Source organism: Neolamprologus brichardi, chromosome 20 (assembly GCF_056152115.1).
Source record: "Neolamprologus brichardi isolate AB-2024 chromosome 20, ASM5615211v1, whole genome shotgun sequence".
NCBI classification, from domain to species: domain Eukaryota; kingdom Metazoa; phylum Chordata; class Actinopteri; order Cichliformes; family Cichlidae; genus Neolamprologus; species Neolamprologus brichardi.
The window spans coordinates 6,185,856-6,204,503 of NC_142123.1; the positions used below are offsets into that span (position 1 = coordinate 6,185,856).

The 18,648-nt window shown below is 40.0% G+C and overlaps 2 protein-coding genes across 5 annotated transcripts; one reads left to right on the top strand and one right to left on the bottom strand.

The window, feature by feature from the left end:
- Positions 1–330: 330 nt before the first annotated feature.
- Positions 331–4,040, bottom strand: LOC118453870 (tumor necrosis factor receptor superfamily member 23-like). Its single transcript, XM_035905750.2, has 5 exons — positions 3,458–4,040; positions 2,777–2,873; positions 2,558–2,683; positions 1,216–1,344; positions 331–1,090 (listed from the first exon to the last, which is right to left on the bottom strand). Exons 1-5 carry the CDS (start codon positions 3,470–3,472, stop codon positions 1,023–1,025), a joined length of 435 nt encoding a protein of 144 aa, XP_035761643.1. The 5' UTR covers positions 3,473–4,040; the 3' UTR covers positions 331–1,022.
- A 2,764-nt stretch (positions 4,041–6,804) lies between these two features.
- Positions 6,805–18,302, top strand: znf362b (zinc finger protein 362b). 4 transcript variants are annotated; one of them, XM_006785491.3, is made up of 9 exons: positions 6,805–7,119; positions 9,319–9,382; positions 10,046–10,304; positions 10,745–10,849; positions 11,052–11,370; positions 12,549–12,773; positions 13,106–13,184; positions 13,305–13,463; positions 16,079–18,302. In XM_006785491.3, exons 2-9 carry the CDS (start codon positions 9,320–9,322, stop codon positions 16,193–16,195), a joined length of 1,326 nt encoding a protein of 441 aa, XP_006785554.1. In that variant the 5' UTR covers positions 6,805–7,119; position 9,319; the 3' UTR covers positions 16,196–18,302. The 4 variants fall into 4 exon arrangements, with proteins under 4 accessions (XP_006785554.1, XP_006785555.1, XP_006785553.1 ...); XM_006785492.3 differs by having other exon boundaries at positions 10,073–10,304; XM_006785490.3 differs by lacking the exon at positions 6,805–7,119 and adding an exon at positions 7,694–7,984.
- The last annotated feature ends 346 nt before the right edge of the window (positions 18,303–18,648 follow it).

An 18,648-nucleotide genomic window follows, 5' to 3' on the forward strand; every position in this document is an offset into this window, starting at 1 on the left:
ACTAAACAGTACAAGATGGCAAAGAACAAAGGCAGGGATATTTATGCACATTTTAATCTAGATTGTGATTCCTAAACAAAGGAAACCAGAGACAAGTAAGATACCAAATTACCACTAAATGATTAGTGGATGAGCGAGGGCACTGATGAAGTGTGGAAATCATTGGTACAGCGAATTTCAAATTATCTCAAAATCTAAACTTCATAAATCAAATTCCTGAGACAATAACTCAAAAATGGAAATAACTTGAAATTTTTAAGGTTTTTAAGTCAGAGCTTTCAGATAAAAACCCAAAATTTTGAATTATGATAAAAAGGGTCATTTCCAGTGGCAGAAACAAACCATTAAAAAGAAAAAGAAAGGAAGAAAGTTATATAATGTAGTGCTGTGTAACAAGCAGGTTGTAGATCCAAATCCAGGACTAGAGAAATGGAAAAGAAAAGAAGAATCTCTATTGCTGCAGTTAAAACAAGTTCAAAACAAACTACTGGAAAACACACTTTTAGGGAATTTGGAAACTCCCAGCAAGGAGCACACGTCTGTGAGGGAGGGCGTGATAATGAACAATGGATGACGCAGACAATAAATATTTACAAGATAACGAGTCAAAGGGGAAAACTAGACAAAGGAAAACCCAGGGATCCTGACAATTTAACCAGATCTGGAGACTCAAAATACTAAAAAATAACTGAAAATCCAAAACAGAGTAAATTCAAAACAAACCCTAAAGATAAAAATAAAAATACAAACAAAAATTTTAAAAATCAATCTTCAACTCAAAACCCTGGAACCAAACAGTGATTATGACACATGCAGTTGTGCAATTTTGCCAAAACTCAGTAATAACAATGTGGTTTACACATACATGAGGACATTTTATAAGCCAGACACTGTGTTTAGATTTGATGATGGTGCTGATATACACGGTAAGCTATCACTGCAGTAAATATATGCATTCTATATTATTTTCTGATTGATTTGTAGTCCTGTGCTCTTGTCAGTCTGTCACAAACAAAATCTAATCACGATTGATATGTTTTGTCTGTCCCAATCGTCGGCTTCAGACACTTCCTTTTGTAGTCATCGTTCTCTGAAAGGAATAAAGGTGGAGGTGACTGAATGAATTTATTTAAGTTGTTATTATGCTTGATAATGAAAAAATGTGGCTGCTGTGAATACCAATCAAATGCTTTAACATTCTTTTAGTGTACTTACTTGGACATGTTCTACAGGAACATTTCATGCATTCCCTCAGATGGTCAGACCCTAAATTGTAGTATCCATCTTTACAGGCACACACTATGTTGCTATTAAAGGAGCAGGGCCTTAGTACAATCTCATCATCTGAGGAAAAAGCAAAGCACAGTATGTCCATCTATGCCATCATCTATTTGTTACTGCTTATCCTGAAGGCAGCAGTCTAAGCAGTGATGCCCAGAACTTCCTCTTTCCAGCAACTTCCTTTAGCTATTTTAGAAGAATTCCAAGCCATGCAAAAGATATAGTATTGCCAGCATTTCTGGTCTGCCCTGTAATCTCCTCTTAATTAGAGATGCATGAACCACTTGATTTAGGAGGAACCTAGTACCCATTGTAGCCCAAGCCCAGATCTGTAGAAGCAGAATTTCTACTATGAAACTCCTCTTGGATTGTCGATACTTGAATGAATTCCTCTACTTGGTGCAGCATATCACTACCAAACCAAGGTCTCATAATTGGAGATACCAGTTGTCAGCCCAGCGGCTTCTTAGTCAGCTGCTAAATGTCCCAGTCACTCAATGAAGTCAGCAGGACCATATCGTAAAAAGCAAAGACATAGACAAACCAAAGCATACCGACTCTGAACTCATGGCTACACCTATAAATTCTGCTCATATAAGTTATGAACAGAACCGGCGACAAAGGGGAGCTCTGGTGGAGTTAAACAGCAGCTCAGAATAAGTTTAACTGATCACAGGCAATGTGACCTAACCTCTCACTACAGTCGTACAGGGGCTGAATAGCTTGTAACAACAGACCTGATACCTGATATCAGGTCTACATGCAAGCGCACATTCAGGGGCTTGAAGGACTTAAGGCAAATCCCCAAAGTCAAGCCACCAAATAGATTGTTTTAACTACCTTGGTGACCTCACCAATACTAACAGTCACGTTAACCAAAAGCAATGACAATTAATAGTTAGTTAAAATTGGAGTGTACGTAACATCAGACGTTGCCTTTGCACTGCAAAGTCTGTAATCTTAGTGTGCACAAGCTCAAACTGGCATTCTGAAGGGTAAGAGTGACACACAATGTTGAAAGATTTCCCATCCTAGACAGACTTAAGTCATCAAAGTGTTTCAACTTCATCACATTGGTCAGAAACAAATATAAGATTGTCAAAACAAGATCACAAAAAGAGGTTTATGCTGAAACAATAGAAGAGCGCCGTGTTTCATATATCTAAATGACAAGATGATAGCAGTCTGTTTTTTAGTCCAATTTAACTTTAATCGGCCTAAACACACAAGCAGAAAACATGTGTAACACTAAATTGAAACTGGGCAGGATACTTACGATTACACAAGTCACACCGAAGACATTTCTCTATGTAGTTTTCTATGTCTGTGTAGAAGCCATCCTCACATTTCTTGCATTTGTACTTTTTAACTTGATCATCACAGTTACCAACTTTATGATATCCTGAAAACGCGAGAAAAGGGGGAAAGTTAATGTGTTACTTTCACACTGACTTTATACCAATAATTGACAACAATGTTCCTCATTATATCTTACCAGCTGGACACAAATTGTAACATGAACCATTCATTTGTTCAGTCCCCTCAGTGTGACTCTGTCCACAGGAAATCAGTGCAAGTATCAGTGGGAAGACCTGAAACAAAGGAGGTTTGAAGATATGAGGTAAACTGTTGAGGAAGGACTGACATTTTTCATTAAAACAGCCACAAAGAGACGGCAAGAGTATCATCAGAAATATATAAAAATGCATCGAAATACCACACAAATCAGGGCTGAAAGCTAAAAGTATTAGCCATTTAAGTCGTCGTCCAGACAGAACACATAAGATGAAGTTTGTTTGTTTTTTTCCCCCCATACTTTCCTAAATATGACCATCAGAGGGTTGGGAGCATAGACTCTGTCAGATTCAGGAGAGTATTTCAGAAACCTCTTTCTGAAGCTGCTCTCCTTACAGAGCTCCTTCACACATTTTTTTCTGGCTCACAGGTTTGATAGAAAAATCAGATCATAATACAGAAAACAGAGAAAGATGTTGTAAACAAGTGAAATAAATCCCAATCAGGCCCCGCAGAAAAGAGGACAGTTTATAACAGCGCTGGATGATTTACAATTTTGACAGATCTGTTTTCATGACAGTTGGCCTAATAATTTTTTTAAGCAGCATAAATCAATAAAATCAATAAAAAGATAATCAATAAAAAAAAATTATAAACTTACCAAGATAAGGTCCATGTTGTGAGAGCAGGCAGTTTCACTGGAATTCCCTCACTCAGTTTGAAACAGCAATGTAGTTCTCGCCCAAAGTGGACAGCAGCAGGAAGAATTCTCACTTCAACTGATATGCAGGTTTCCTTTAAAGCTGACTCAAATAAAACATTTAAGGAAGGCTTTGTTTGTGAGTGTGCGATTGTGTGTCACGGTTTCGGTTCTTTGGAATCTCCAGAGAAGTGGTGCAAGAAACAGGAAATTGACATCATGTAAACACTAACCCCTTACATGCAGACTCCTGCACAATCACAGAATTTCTGCAGTACTGATATGGACAAGGGTGGCCTGGATGCCTGCCTTAAAGTTTTAGCCAGAACAATGCACAGTAATACATCAAATTCCGACTTTATGGAAAAATGTGATCAGTTAAATGCTGATACAGATTAGAGGATTCAAAATCTACCAAGAAGCTGTATTGCTGTGAAAAGCAGCCTAACTCGACTTGCTGACTTTGGAAAACACCTGTGACATTACATGTACTGAAGGTCATGATGAAACTTGAACACCAGCATTCTTGGAATTCATTTAAGATTTCGACAGATCCTTTTACTCCATTGGCAGTGTGTTCAGGATCATTGGCATGTGAAAAAAATAAGTTGTTGACAATCACATGCTTTTTAGATCGTATTCCACAATGGATCAAAATTTTATGTTACTTTTCTGTGTTCGTAATTCCGTCACTTTTGGCTGGGTGAAATGCAGCTCCAAACCATGAAGGTGCCTCTACTGTGTTTTACAGATGGCTGGCAACATATTGAAAACAATTTTAAGCTGAAATTTCAAGTTTGGATTCATCACTCCATTAGACCTGTTGGGGACAATTTTCAGTATAGTTCTTGTGTAATTTATCATACATCAGGCTTTTCTCCTTGTTCATCTTTCTTAAAAATGGCTTCTTGGCAACCTTCCACTGACTATTTCTGATGAGGCTTCAGTAAACAGTAAGTATATGAAATACTTGAAGGGCCAGATGCCTCTGTCAGATCCTGCATGAGGACCTTTTCCCATTCAAAAACACTTTATCTTTGAAAATTCCTTTTGTGTTTGTTTTCTTGCAGCTGGCTGCTAGTAACAAAGTTCCTGAAGACATCATTTCAGATCGGTTCTATGTAATATGCCTGTTATGTGTAGACACAACACTGACTCATCCCTTGAGTTACGGGCCTATTTAAGGCTTAAGTGATTCATAGGTCAGTGTTAAGTGGATTCAAAAAATGACCATGAAAATTCCAGGGTACAAGTTAAAAGAGCTGCATCTGATGACTTGAGAGTTATAATAGGGTTACAGACAAAGAGTACACCAGAAATGAACTGGGGGCCAAACCACTGAGAGCTTCACTAACTAATAGAAGGACTTTAAAAGGCAGTTCTTTGTTGAACTGGAAACCAGAACTTCAATCCAGTGACTTAAATATTATGGTAATATTTTCAAACTTCCGCGTATGCTGCATTCTGAAGAAGATGAAGTCCACGTCTGTGAAGGTTCTCAATCAGTTCTCGGTCACTCTTTCAAGGATGCCAATGTTCACATTTTGGACAGAGAGGACAGATGGTTTGAAAGAGTGAAAGAAGCCATTTATGTCCACTGTGAGCGACAATCTTTGAACAGAGGCGGTGGTTTACGACACCAACTGTCTGCCATCTATAATCCAGTTTTGAGATCCTTTCCCAGATGCCTTAACGCCCACTCACACCCTGGGCCATCTGACCCCAGACAATCACATGATAGGGTGGGGCTAGGTTTCACAATGAGCTCACCTGAAACCCTGGCTGATTGTGACCCACACCCATTTTCACACCTTGGCTCATGTGATTAGGTAGAGGATTATCAGAGGGTCCTTTGTCCCTCCTTGGGGGGAAACTCCCACAGGGCTTAAATCTGGGACTCTCCACCATTTTACCCTAGAACTGAAGAAGCTTCTCGGATGAGAGGTGAAACGCTTTCAAGCAACTTAAAGAAGTCCAGACGCTTTTCTTTCCAAGCTCCTTAGACTTCAAATATAATCAGCTCCTTAGACCAAGATGAAGTCCACCTACTGATAATTTAGAAAATCCAGCAAGTAGAGCAGTACAGTAGTCTAACCTGCTCGATATGAACGCACATTTCTCAGTTTGCAATAGGAATTTTCAAGCGTCTGACATATTTTTATGTTGTGGAAAGGAGCTCTGGTGACCTCATTAATATAATTATCAAAACTGACATCACTGAACAAAATAATGCCAAGGGTCCCGACTTTCTTTCATGTGTGATAAATATGAACACATTTTCTTTATCTGACTTTTTGGAACAACACAAAATACTTTTATCTTGTCTCTGTTCAGTTCGAAAAAATCAGCAATTACTGTCATCAGTGCAGCTTATTAAATTTTAAATCGAGATGAGCTCATCAGATGAAAATGACAGATAAAATGTTTTTCATCTTCATTATGATAACACCAAGCAGGGTCATGTAAGAGTTAAATACTAAGGGACCGAGGACAAATCCTTGAGGAACCCCTAATTGAATTTTTGTTTCTGCAGATTTCAAACTACCAAGTAAAACATTAAAACTTCTACACTTTGGGTTTGATGAGAATCTGACCTGATAAACCAACTGAATCATAAAGGCTTTGAATTAAAATGTTACCATCAAAACTGTTGAAGGAAGCAGAGAGGTCTAAGACTGAAACGCTCAGTGAATCACTGTTGGTTTTTAGGTCATTGATGACTTTAGTAAGAAACATTTCCATGCTATGATGGGTTCGGAAACCAGACTGGTACCTTACTTACTTATTTACTACAAGAGTAAGTAAGTACTGTTTATTTACAACGTGCCTTTCGCAGACAAGTGGTAACAACGCCCTGTACAAAAATTGGAATAAAGTAAATGATAAAATGAAATGCCATAAAGCACAATACAAATACATGTTAACATGCTAATAACTAATACCTGTAATATTAGAAATTTTACTGTGGAAGAAAGTAGGAAAATTGTTACATTTTCCTGCTTTTGTTACATTAATTGTTTTCTGATTTTGTAAATATTTCACAGCTGGATGAGAATAAATGATTGTTAACTAGGAGATATAGGATTATCTGGCTAACTGTATTTCACTGTAGTAGCAAAGAAGTGCATTTTTAAATATATACTTTGTTTTCTTTGTGTATTTTTTAACAATCTTTTCCTTTTTTAGTGTTTCTCTTAAGGTGCTTTGAGTGGACCGCCTATAATAACAGTTCTGACAGGGCAGCAAATATGACTGGTTTTTTTTTTTCTTTTTCTTTTTTTAAGAAATGGCATCAGAGAAAAACTGCTCGTCGTCTCACCACATGATGACAGCACCGCTAATGTGTGCACTTTGAAAATTCACTAACGGCCCTGCTTGCGTTGACGTAGCTTCTGCTGAGATGCTGTTAAACGCGAATAAAGTGGGTCGTGGTATGAAAATACAAAAGCAACATTTAGCACAATATTTCCCCTCTCGACAGCACTGTGCTGAGCCTTGCAGCAGCAGCACCCAGAAGTGAACAAAGCGACCCGGAAGCGGTGGTCCGACCGGAGGCAGAAAGAACATCAACCTTTTATATTATAGCTGTACTCGCAAGACAATATCTGCAATCAGGACACAAGGTATTTGTGCATGTCTTTACATGTTTCCGTTGCTGTGCATTTCTCTAATGAGCGGTAGCCTCTCGGTGCGTGCATTAGCACGAAAATGCAATTTCTCTGCTTTGATTCGTCCAAAAGTTACAGAATGTAGAAAAAAGCAGCCCTAAAAAAAGTGAAATTTGCTTAAGATGGCACAGACTCTGTCGGGAGATGAGGCGTTGTGCACCGGTTCCGATTTTGACCTTAACGAATCGCTACGGTTATTTTTAATCGGCACTGATGAATCAAGCTTGTCCGTTTCCGTGCTGTGTGTGTGTGTGTGTGTATGTGTGTGTGTTTTTTTTTCCTCCTTGCAGGGCATGGTTGTTGTAGGAAGTGTCAGTTTTTTTAAGAGGTGGGGAGGCCGGGCTATTCAAACCTGCAATTCGCCGTAAACAATCATTCATGCCTCCGACATGATAAACACACCTTTGTGTTGGTCTCCGGCCGCTTCTCATTCCAAACACCCGCCACACGACAACATGTTCATGCTCCTAAAAAATTTGGGGTCTGCAGAATATGGCGTCCCGCCTTATAAAAATAAGGCTGCCATTTTTGTTTCTCTTTTGTCTGGAAATGTTTTAAGAAAACTGTCTGAGAATGTGTCGAGTCGCACCGACGGAGGATCGATCCGGACAATCCTCCGTCGGTGCGAGTCCGGAGCTGCTCCCAGACAGCCGACACGTCCGAAAAAGTCAAAGAAGTTCAAGTTTTGTTTTGTCTTGTTTTTTCACGGCGGTTTTTGTGGAAAAAATTGCAAAAGCGACGTCCACTTATTCGCAGGAATTCAGACAAAAGGAGCAGAGGGGCATCAAGCCCGAGCTAAACGGCGCAGGATCATGCTGATGTGGGTCTTTTTTTTTTTTTTTTTTTTTTTTTAGAAGTGAAGGCATATTGTAGGTGGCATTTAGATGGCAGAGCTGCGTGGATTTGTGTCACTTTTACTCTGTAGGCCTGATTTACACACATCGACTTCTAAGCGTGAGCTGACATCTAGCGAGTTTTTACACTGTTACATTAAAAAAAAAATCGTATTTACCTTTTTAATTAAACTTCTTTTTCAGCTATCTTAAAGCATTTATTTCATTTTATTTTTCAACAAAATAAGAGCCTTAGTTCCAAACTACTATCTTCCACACTTTCCCCCTGCCTTTCAAAGCCTGTCTTAAAGGTGGGCAGATCGATCAAATATTGATAGTATTGACACCAGCGCTGGTATTGGTATAGGATCGATACTAGAGCCACGTGATCGATACTTTATTTATAGCTTCTAAGTTTAGCATGTAGCCCACTGCATTGTGTGAAATAGTGGACATTTTTTAAATGAAAAAATATACATCCAGTATGAAAAATATCTGAACATTTTTGCATTAACTATTTATAGGCTGTAGCATATTTAAACAACAGAAATTGACCCAAAGTGGTTTAGATGATCATTGATGATGATTCATCTCATAAATCACGGCACACTGCTCTCCCCTGCATAAGCCTTCTTTTATAGGGTAAAAGTATAGGTATCTGTATTGGCAATACCGGCCCTGTACTTACTTGGTATCAGATCAGTACCAAAATTTTTAATATCGCAGAGCACTAGCGGTCAGGATCAGACTCAGGTCTTCTATATGAAACCGTTTCAAGGTCAGCTGTTACACATCTTAACTTAACATGAGGGTCATTCAATTGTCCCCACAGTTTTGTTTTGTTTTGTTTTTTCAAACAATCACAACAAACAAACAAAGTGCATTTATCCATCAAAAGCAGCAGATTTAGAAGCCGCTCGTTTAATGCGTACTACATTTGTGCCTGTGGTGCAAACAGTCCGGAGAAGTAAATGCAGCAAATTCTCTGCAACTTTAACCGTCTAAACAGCTGATACGTGGCGTTAACTGAGTACCAGAAATGGTTCTCGACACCTTAAAGTGACATCAAAGTGGATGCAGAGCTAGGTGGATGCGAATGTGATCAGCACAAGGCCTGAAAGAAAATTCATGCATGACATATGAAACTAGCCACATGCAGCGTGTGGTTAAGGTGTCAGATTTTTCAGCTTCACAGTTTAAGCCTGCCTGTTTGTAAGCATTAACTTACTCTACGTGCAGTTTTAACAACAGTGCTCTGTAAGGGAGCACTTCATTATGTGCATCTTTGAAAAGCGACTAAAATAAATGTCACACACTTCAGGATGGCAGAGCCTCGGTTTAACAACCCATACTTCTGGCCGCCGCCTCCGTCCATGCCAGGCCAGGTAAGTCCGCTCAGCATGTAATTACTGTGATGTTTCCACCTTCCACTGCCATTTGTTTCCATGTGTGAATGTCTTTTCAGCCTTTCAGCACCGGTCCATCACTGTTACGCTGAGAACCGCTCGCGGTTTCTTCTCGCAGATAAGGGGAGTGCCTCAGACTCCTTGGAGTTCGTGGGTACACACGCAGCCCAAATTGATCTCAAGCAGGCCGGACCAAAGAAGCGCAAGTGCTTCCTGAAGACGTTTGCATTACAAACTAGATAGCAGCAGACCGACTAAGTGTAGTCAGTCTGCTGCTGTTACAAAGGAATACTGCTGTTATAACTCAAAGTCAACAGTATGATGACTTCAACCCCCCCCCCAGCTTGGATGAAGTTGCTAGTTCAGACGACCACTTTTAGGAAACAATCCATTCTTAACAACATTACAAACGCAGTGCTTTGTGCTGCAAAATACAGTGAACGTCCAGAATTGATGCTCCTCCTCCATGAGTGGGCTGGATTAAAGCGTTTGGTGGGCGTTACTTTAGCTCACCCCTGTCATAGGTAAAAGCTAATCGTGTGCTGATCAGTGTTTTCTGTCCTGCGATATGTTTTGATGGCATGAATGACATTCACACAAGGCGGCTGTTTTCTGTTGAGCATGACCCGTTAACCCTTTCAGCTGGATAACCTGGTCCTCATTAACAAGATCAAGGAGCAGCTGATGGCTGAGAAGATTCGACCCCTGCACCTGCCACCTACCTCCACCCCTTCTCAGCAGCTGCTGGTTCCCACCTCGTCCCCGGACGGTAGCGCTCAGCACGGTATGCAGGTTCCAAAGCCTCAGCCGCAACAGGTTCCGGGCCACCACCCACAGCCGCAGGGCTCTGGACAGCCGGACATCGCCCTGCACGCTCGTCCCGCCTCCAGTTCTGGACCGGGTACGTTCTTCTGAAATAGTGTTAAATATGTCCAAGTGCTGCCAACTTGTCTCGAACTGGCATGGTGGCCTGATGAGTTTAAGGTAATAATATACAGATTGTGGAGGTAGAGGCCAAATAAAAATCCATAATAAAAAGTGAGTGATGCCTGCACAGCTACTCCAAAACCCACAGTTGCAAATTTATCTTATTTACAGAAATGTGGAAACGGTTTAAAATGATACCCAGCCCTAGAGTAACCTTAATTAACATGAAGTTATTGATGTAATAATTGCTGCAGATAGGCCTGGTTTTCTTAAATCAAAACATTTTTAATGTTATTCTCCAGTTTTGCAGGCTAATAGTTGATGTAATGAATTCGTAGACGTGACGTAGAATCAGGCCTGTGCGGATTACGAGACATTTTACTGACTGACACACCATCACCTTATAAATTCCAGATGGAAATATGGATGACAAGTCAGCGGTGAAGGCCAAAGGATTATGGGAGGACTGGCAAATGAGACACCTTAGTGAGCAAACTGGCCGGGTCAACCATCGCTCAGGTACAGCCGTCACGCCATCTGTGAAGCTTGTAGGAGAAATGCAGCAAGGCAGCCAGCCTCTGGTGTGATAACATAAAGAAAACTGTCATGGAAAATTGACACACACATGGTGTTTACTGTGCGGTACACTGGTGTGGTTCTGTAGAGTGTGGTGTTGAATTAGTCATACCTGCTAATGCAGTTTTTCTTCCAACCTTCTCAGGTCTGGCCCCCTCATCTCGACCCGACAGCCACAGCACCTCAGAGGCCCTGACCCCGACGACTCCGACCTCCAGCAGCCAGAACCGCTTGGGTGGCGCCCCCTCTGTGAACATCATCTCTGGACTGGCTAGTGGCCCTGGCATTGACCACATGAAGGCCGGAGGCCTGGCAGGGCTGTTGGGCCCCCCGCCAAAGGCACCTCGGGGAAGAAAGAAGATCAAAGCCGAAAACACATCTGGTCCTCTGCTGGTGGTGCCCTACCCCATCCTGGCTGATCAAGGATGTGTCACCATTGCACCCAAAGAGGGCAAAACCTACAGGTTGGATTCAGAAAGCAGCTCCTATTGTTTTCAGAAGGTTTTTCTGTGCTGATCTTGCAAAGTAAATTGACAGCTTTATGAGGTCTGCAAGCATTGATAGGTATTTTCCTGAGAGAACTTTGAGAATGAGAGAAGCGCTCTATACCGAGGCTTTAATATGAGCACAGCTTTCACCTGAGTAGACAAAAGGTTTACTAAAAAAAAGGTCAGTCAAACATACTCCAAATGACTGAACCCAAAAGAGTCTGAGCACTGGTTGCAATGAGGTAAAGCTAACGGATGGAAGATTTGAACTTGGGTTGACCCTTCCAGAACATCCAGGAGGATGAGTTGGTGTTGGGGAGGAGAGGGGGCTTTGTTTAATAGCAGGTCAGAAAGGCAAGGTGGAAAAAAAACTCCCATGATATTTAAAGAACAGAGACTGATGGTTGGAGAAAGCATGTAGAAAGATCACTGGACAAATGTTGCAATGCTGAAATTGCTAATAAATTGTCAGCTAATATTTACCTCCTCTTGCTACCTGGGAAAACTTTTGATATTTTTTCTTATTTTATGTTAGTTTATGATAACCAGGAGTTTCCAGAGGCTGCAATGAAAGCCAGCTGACAGGCTCGGCAATTTCTCATTAGTGTTCAGATTTTAAGCTTTTATGACAAAGACTTAAAAGCTCAATTTTTTTTTTTATTGTGAGAAAAAACCCCATTTAAGTCAGTCAGCTGGAAGTTTTAGATAATGAAGCTAGTGGCCCCATAGTGTAGTGGTTAACACACCCACCTCAAACACTCTTTTGGAGATTACATCATGGTTGTTCAGTGTAAATAAAATCAGCGAAATCAGATATGCAGAGGTACCTGCTGTGGGAATTCTTTGTGAATAAAGGAGCAGTCAAAAGTGGCTTTTTTCTTAAATTGTAAGGTTAGCAATGCTGGTGTTGTTGGATTTTTAAAATCATGTGTTACTACTTAGTTAATCAACTATAGTTGATTTTCAGTTTTCGTTGCTACTTTTGACATAAAGACACTTTCTTAAATTATTGTTAAAATTATTGAAGTGGTCTGCGTACTGGGGTGGGGAAAAACTGATGTTATGCTACGTTTTCTATTTAGTTGTAGGCAGGCAGATTTTAATCTCTAAAAATTGTTTTGATCTGATCTTTTTTGTCTCTTCTTGTCCCCAAGATGCAAAGTCTGCCCACTTACCTTCTTAACCAAGTCAGAGATGCAGATTCATTCCAAGTCCCACACAGAGGCCAAACCGCACAAGTGTCCCCACTGCTCCAAGACGTTCGCCAACGCCTCCTACCTGTCCCAGCACTTGCGCATTCACCTGGGGATCAAACCCTACCACTGCTCCTACTGCGAGAACTCGTTCCGTCAGCTGTCACACCTGCAGCAGCATACCAGGTTGGTCAAACTGTGAACATGAAGCGTGAGAAATCAAGTTGATCTCAGCTGCCTCTGTGGCTCTACTGTTGCCCATCTCAAATCTGATTGGTGGTCACACATTACTAATATTTAATGTTTAGAATTTACCTGAATACCTGTCATCCCCTTTACAGCTATATCTGTTTTCTCCTTGCTGGAACTCTTTTTATGTTTCACGTATAGACCACGACTGTAACTTATATGCAGTGAAAATCTGCTGCTTTGAATATACTTTGATGTTTCTTTGCAGGAGTTCTCTTGCAGTGGCGTCTGTCATAAAAACATTTTCCCGTCTGCTTCTCTTGCTGCAGAATCCACACCGGCGATAGGCCTTATAAATGCGCCCACCCTGGATGCGAAAAGGCTTTTACCCAGCTGTCTAATCTCCAGGTCAGTCAGAGATTCTTCTTGTGACCTGATCCTGATTAAAAGGTTCAGATGCAAAGCTGCAAATGTTCAAATTACGTGGACTTCTCTACAACCTCTGTCCGTGTCTTCTCTCCCCCACAGTCTCACCAGAGGCAGCACAATAAAGACAAGCCGTATAAATGTCCCAACTGCTACCGTGCCTACTCAGACTCTGCATCGTTGCAGATCCACTTGTCAGCGCATGCCATCAAAAACGCTAAGGCCTACTGCTGTAGCATGTGTGGCCGGGCTTACACCTCAGTAAGTAAACCACAAGCGAGTATTCACTATGTAAGGTTTTCCACACCTGTTTTTTGGCAGCCTGCTTGCATCAATGACATTTGATAATATTTTTTTCTCTCTTGGACTAGAAGTCGGTGTGTTTCCTGTTTGAGATATTTAACACCTTAGCGTGTCCTTGCTTCTGTTCAAATATTCAAAACGGACTAAAAGAATATGTTTAAGCTATAGCTGAGGTCCGGAAGCATTATGTTTTCGCATTGTATGTCTGTCCCGTCCTGATTAATATAAATATGTGTATTTCATCTACTCCTCAATGCACATCCCTCCAGTTTCCTCTAAACCTGTCCAAATAGGTCATTGGGCTGGCCGTTTCTGTGTGATCATTGTTTTTGATAACACAGTCTTATTTAACTTGTATTGTTCTTACCTTTACATAAGTCCATGGCAGTTTCACTTTTCACTTTAAATTCTTGTAAATGATAGCATTAACTAATGTCCCTCAAGCTGGATTATGCTTTGATTAGTTTTGTTTTAACACTAGGAACTGATGAGCCTGTAGGCATTCAAAAACGTCAGGAAAATGACTCAGCTGTGAACTGACAAAATACTTGGCCAAAATAAGGCTCAAAGATTACATAAATCTAACCATAAATCATAAATTCATGGACTAATTCTGATAAACTTTAATTCACATATAGGATACAATGATGACATATCCTTTTCCCTGAAAACTCAAATGTAGGAACAAGTAAATTGACTGGCATATAGTGCTTTTCCACTCTTTTTGAGCACTCTTTACTACAGGTGTCATTCACCCAATCATATAGTGTTTTATTGTGTGCCTAAGCCCGTTGTCTAACATTAACATACTTTCATTCAGGGTTCAGTGTCTTACCCAAGGATACTTTGACATTGACAAATTACCCCTTTGTTTCTGTACTGCACTTTGGGCAAACTTTCTGTTTTTAAATGTGCTATATAAATAAATTGGATTTGGATGCAAATTGAAGGAGCCGGGGACCGAACCACTGACCTTCCGATTGGAAGATAACTTGCTCTACATCCTGACCAACAGCCGAGAGCTTGTGATTATATTTGAAGTCTAAGGAGCTTGGAAAGAAAAGCGTCTGGACTTCTTTAAGTTGCTTGAAGATGTTTCACCTCTCATTCGAGAAACTTCTTTAGTTCTATGAGTCAAATGGTGGAGAGTTCGAGTGAGCTCATTGTGAAACTTGGCCCCACCCTATCATGTGATTTCCTGAGGCCAGATTATATTTGAAGTTTGACTGGGTGTTGAAATGCAGGCACTGATCTTTGATATCCTTTACCAGCTATCTTAAGAGGATCTGGGCAAACATAAAGTTGTGGTCAGAAGTTTTCTTTTCTGGGGTGGAAGGATTGTGCAACATATATCTTTAACAACTTTTAAAATCAAGAATTTGGTTTGGTTTGGTTGGTTTCCCGGTACAGACCTGTATTTTAGAAGAGAAGAGAGCTTTATTAATCCATTGGGTAGGTCCCCTCAGGGAAATTATGGTTCCAGCAGCGCACAAGCTAACCTTAAATACAAATAAGAAACAAAATTGTTTTAAGCGTAGTACACAGATTTTCAGTAGGGTTGAGGTCAAGGCTTTGGGAAAACCATTCCAGAAGCTACTTTATCCATTCCAAAACCAGCTTTGATTTTTGTTTGGGATCATTGTCCTGTTGGAACACCCAGCTGTGTCCAAGTTTCAAGCATCCAGCTGTTGATTTGAGGCTGAGTTGAAGAATTTGGAGGTATTTTTTCTTCATTATTCCATAGACTTTGTGCATTGTACAAGTACCAGTGGCAGCAAAACAACCCCAGAGCATGATGCTATCACCGCCATGCTTGACAGCTGGCACTCTGTTCTTAGGTTTAAAAGCCTCACCTTAACTCTTCCACACATTCTTCATGCCATTGTGCCCAGATAGTTCAATTGTTGTTTACCAGCTGCAAATTTTCATTGAGCTTGAAGGTATCAAGTTTAAAGAACGAGCTTCTGTCTTGGTCAGCACCGTCTAAGTCCAAGGAAAGTAAACCTTGCTTCATTGTGAACAGTGATGCTGATGTTCCAGCAGTTTCCAGTTCATGGCAAGCTTGAGCCTTGGTGGTTCCTGTCTTGTTCTTGAACACCGTAGACAATTTAATCTGATTTGAGAGTGCCCGTTTGGGTCTTCTTCCAGACCTTGGCAAGGTAAGGACAGAGCCAAATTATTTGTACTTATGTACAGTTGTTTCAAATGATGATTCTGGACTGCATTTGGTTAGAATTGGCCCATTAAGCCTCTGGAATGGCGTTCCCAAAGACCTTACCTCAACCCTATTGAAAATCTGTGGACTATGCTGAAATGCTGGGTTTGTGCCAGGAAACCAACTCATTTAAATGAACTCTGAGTGTGCAAATATTCAGCCAGCATTATGCCAAAAGGATCTGGTCAAGGAGCAATTTTCCAAGAGAGATTTCATTAAATATTAGTGGGGGTGTGTGTATCCTTTTGACCACAAATGTCAATATCAACTTCAGCTGAACTAGTTGGAGTAGAGGCACTTTTAAAATTACTGTAGCAGTAATCTTTATGCCCTTTGGTGTGTTTTCCTGTTCTTGTAGGAGACCTATCTTATGAAGCACATGTCCAAACACACGGTGGTGGAGCACCTGGTGAGTCACCAGTCGCCCCAGAGGACAGAGTCCCCCAGCATCCCCATACGCATCTCCCTCATCTGAGCTCCGCGAGCGTTCAGCATCAAGATTCAGAGTCAGCGTTCGGCTGGAGCTTGTGAGGCCCTGCACCCACGGCCATCTACATAAGGCTTACATTAGCATTATGACAGCTGACATGAGCATTCACTGTTAGATTTTGTAAGCAGACTTGCCTCCATCCGTCTCGACACAGGCCGTCTATCATAAAGGAGCACAGCGTTATTTTGTGAATGTAAAAATACAGCCAGATATTGTCCAGGGGATCGAGTGGCAAAGAATGTCTTGCGTCAGATTTAATAAGCACTTTCGTAAGCATCATGTAAACCGCCGGATGCATTGGCCATTAAAAAAATGTTTTAGTTGTCTTGTTTTTGTTTTTATTCTCTTCCATGAAATGGGTTTTCAAAACGTGCCAGATGATATTTGCCCGAATATTAAATTGAAAAAGCAGGGGAAAAAAAGAAAAAGTTTGCTGGGTGTATTCTGGAGACATCCAAAGATAATCTTAAAGCACTTTTAGGCCTTGTGGTTTTGGTCAAATTGTTTCAATCTCGTTGGATGGAAAATGCCAAATGGCATTACTCGTGGCAGCTAAGAGTACCGACTGTGTACAAAAAACAGTCTCTTTTTTTTTTTTATGTTTTTTTTTTTTTTTGTGCAAACACAGGGTCATCAAAATTTAAAGAAAAGCAATCGGTAGATGACAATTGAAATATTTAATGATTGTATTAAGAAGTTGGATAATTGGCTCGTGGAGACAAAGCAGAGCTCGATGGAAGGGAAGGAAGTTTTTTTTTTTTTTTGTAGCTATTATTTTCAAAAAATGTTCACTCCATATTTAACATTCACCTTTATGGCACCTTTATGATCATAACGTATGATCAAAAAACACTGCTTTTTTTTCTGGTGTGTTTCTCGTTCCACTAGTTAGTGCCATATAATGAACTTTGGTGAGGTTTGAAGCGAAAGCAAATCTTGTAAAAGTGTTTGTCCGCTTTCCCCGCTCCATTAAGCTTTGACTTATACTTTCAAAGAATTACAAGTATATGTTGCACATGTATCAGTGCCAGCTCTACTCTACTCAGCCCACTTTTTCAAAATATGCTTCAGCTTAAATTAATTTTTACTTGAGCAGTAAATTTTAAAGCTAAACATTGGACCAAAATGTGAAGTTATTGTACAGCTACTCCAACCCAGTAACTTTTTTTTTAGCCTCTAATAAGCTTTACCTACTTGGAATAAACTGCAGTATGATTCATATTCAATAGGCCTATTTTATGAGTTTACGCAGGGGTGGATCTTCTCCGTTTGTTTTTGTTTCTCTCTCTCTCTCTCTTTAATATTCTTTTTATTGTACACAGTATTGTTTGTTGTATTTTTACTGTACCTGTAACCTCTGAATGGTACTAATAGGGTACCCTGTATTCTTCAGGGCACTTCAGAAAAGGTGCTACGGCTAGACGTTACATTTGAGATGGAACTGAGAATAATGTAAAATACATATACAGTATATAGTATGTTTTCAAAAGAATAAAAGCTTATTACTCAAGCCACTGGCCTGAAAACAGACATTTACGCCAACAACAGACCCTGCCTCTTCAACTTGCTCTCTCTCTTTTGAGATAATGGGAAAATGTACATGTTGCTGTACTGTAAAACATGTTACTCATTTATAGTACCTATTTTTAAGTTTTCATAAACATGTTTTCTTTGGGTTTTTTGTAAAGGTTTATGTAAGAGCTTACTGTAATTATTTTAGTCTACCTGTATGTTATTAATATTCATGTTTTATATCAGTTATTTACATGTAAGCCTTAACTGTTTTACCATCCCATTTCCATTACTCTGTATTGTGTTCTGCAGTATTCAGTCGTGTAAAACATTTTATTTTTTTTTTCCTTCCGCATGGAGTTCCTGAGCTGTAATCTGTATAACTGTTTAACCCACGTTCTCTATGAAATGATATTGCGTAGATTTATTACACTTTTTCCTGTCTTGCATTGTGGTTTCATATACAGTTTCTAGACAACTAAATATGCACAGCCAAGACTGAGAAGTTAAACTAAGGTTATCAGTGTTTAAAAAAGGAAAAAAAAAGGAAAAAAAGCTTTGTATCTTTACCTTGTTTAATAAACAGACTGTTATAAATCAATCACCGATTTTGTGATTTTTTTTTTTTTTTTAAGATTCAAGATCCTTTATTTGTCACATGCATAGATATACGAGTACAACACGCATTGAAATGTGTCCCTACACGCTCCTCGACTGTGCAAAAAGAGAGAGAACATTATGTACATTAAGTGGATTAAATAAAATAAAACAATCTGGAAATTTTTTAATTGAAAATCTGAAAATGTACATTGTGTGAGTGGGTGTTAAAGTGTCTAGTGCTGTAGTGAAGCTGAGAAGAATGAGGCTGGGATGTGTCACTTATGGATGCTGTGCCTGAGGATAGAAGCTCCTCTCGAGCGTCTCTG

Coding starts and splice junctions, on each gene's coding strand:
- LOC118453870 (XM_035905750.2), bottom strand. Junction 2,684..2,776: donor TTACAATTTGTGTCCAGCTG/GTAAGATATAAT, acceptor TCGCGTTTTCAG/GATATCATAAAGTTGGTAAC. Junction 1,345..2,557: donor TCGGTGTGACTTGTGTAATC/GTAAGTATCCTG, acceptor CTTTTTCCTCAG/ATGATGAGATTGTACTAAGG.
- znf362b (XM_006785490.3), top strand. Junction 9,383..10,045: donor CTCCGTCCATGCCAGGCCAG/GTAAGTCCGCTC, acceptor TAACCCTTTCAG/CTGGATAACCTGGTCCTCAT. Junction 10,850..11,051: donor CCGGGTCAACCATCGCTCAG/GTACAGCCGTCA, acceptor CAACCTTCTCAG/GTCTGGCCCCCTCATCTCGA.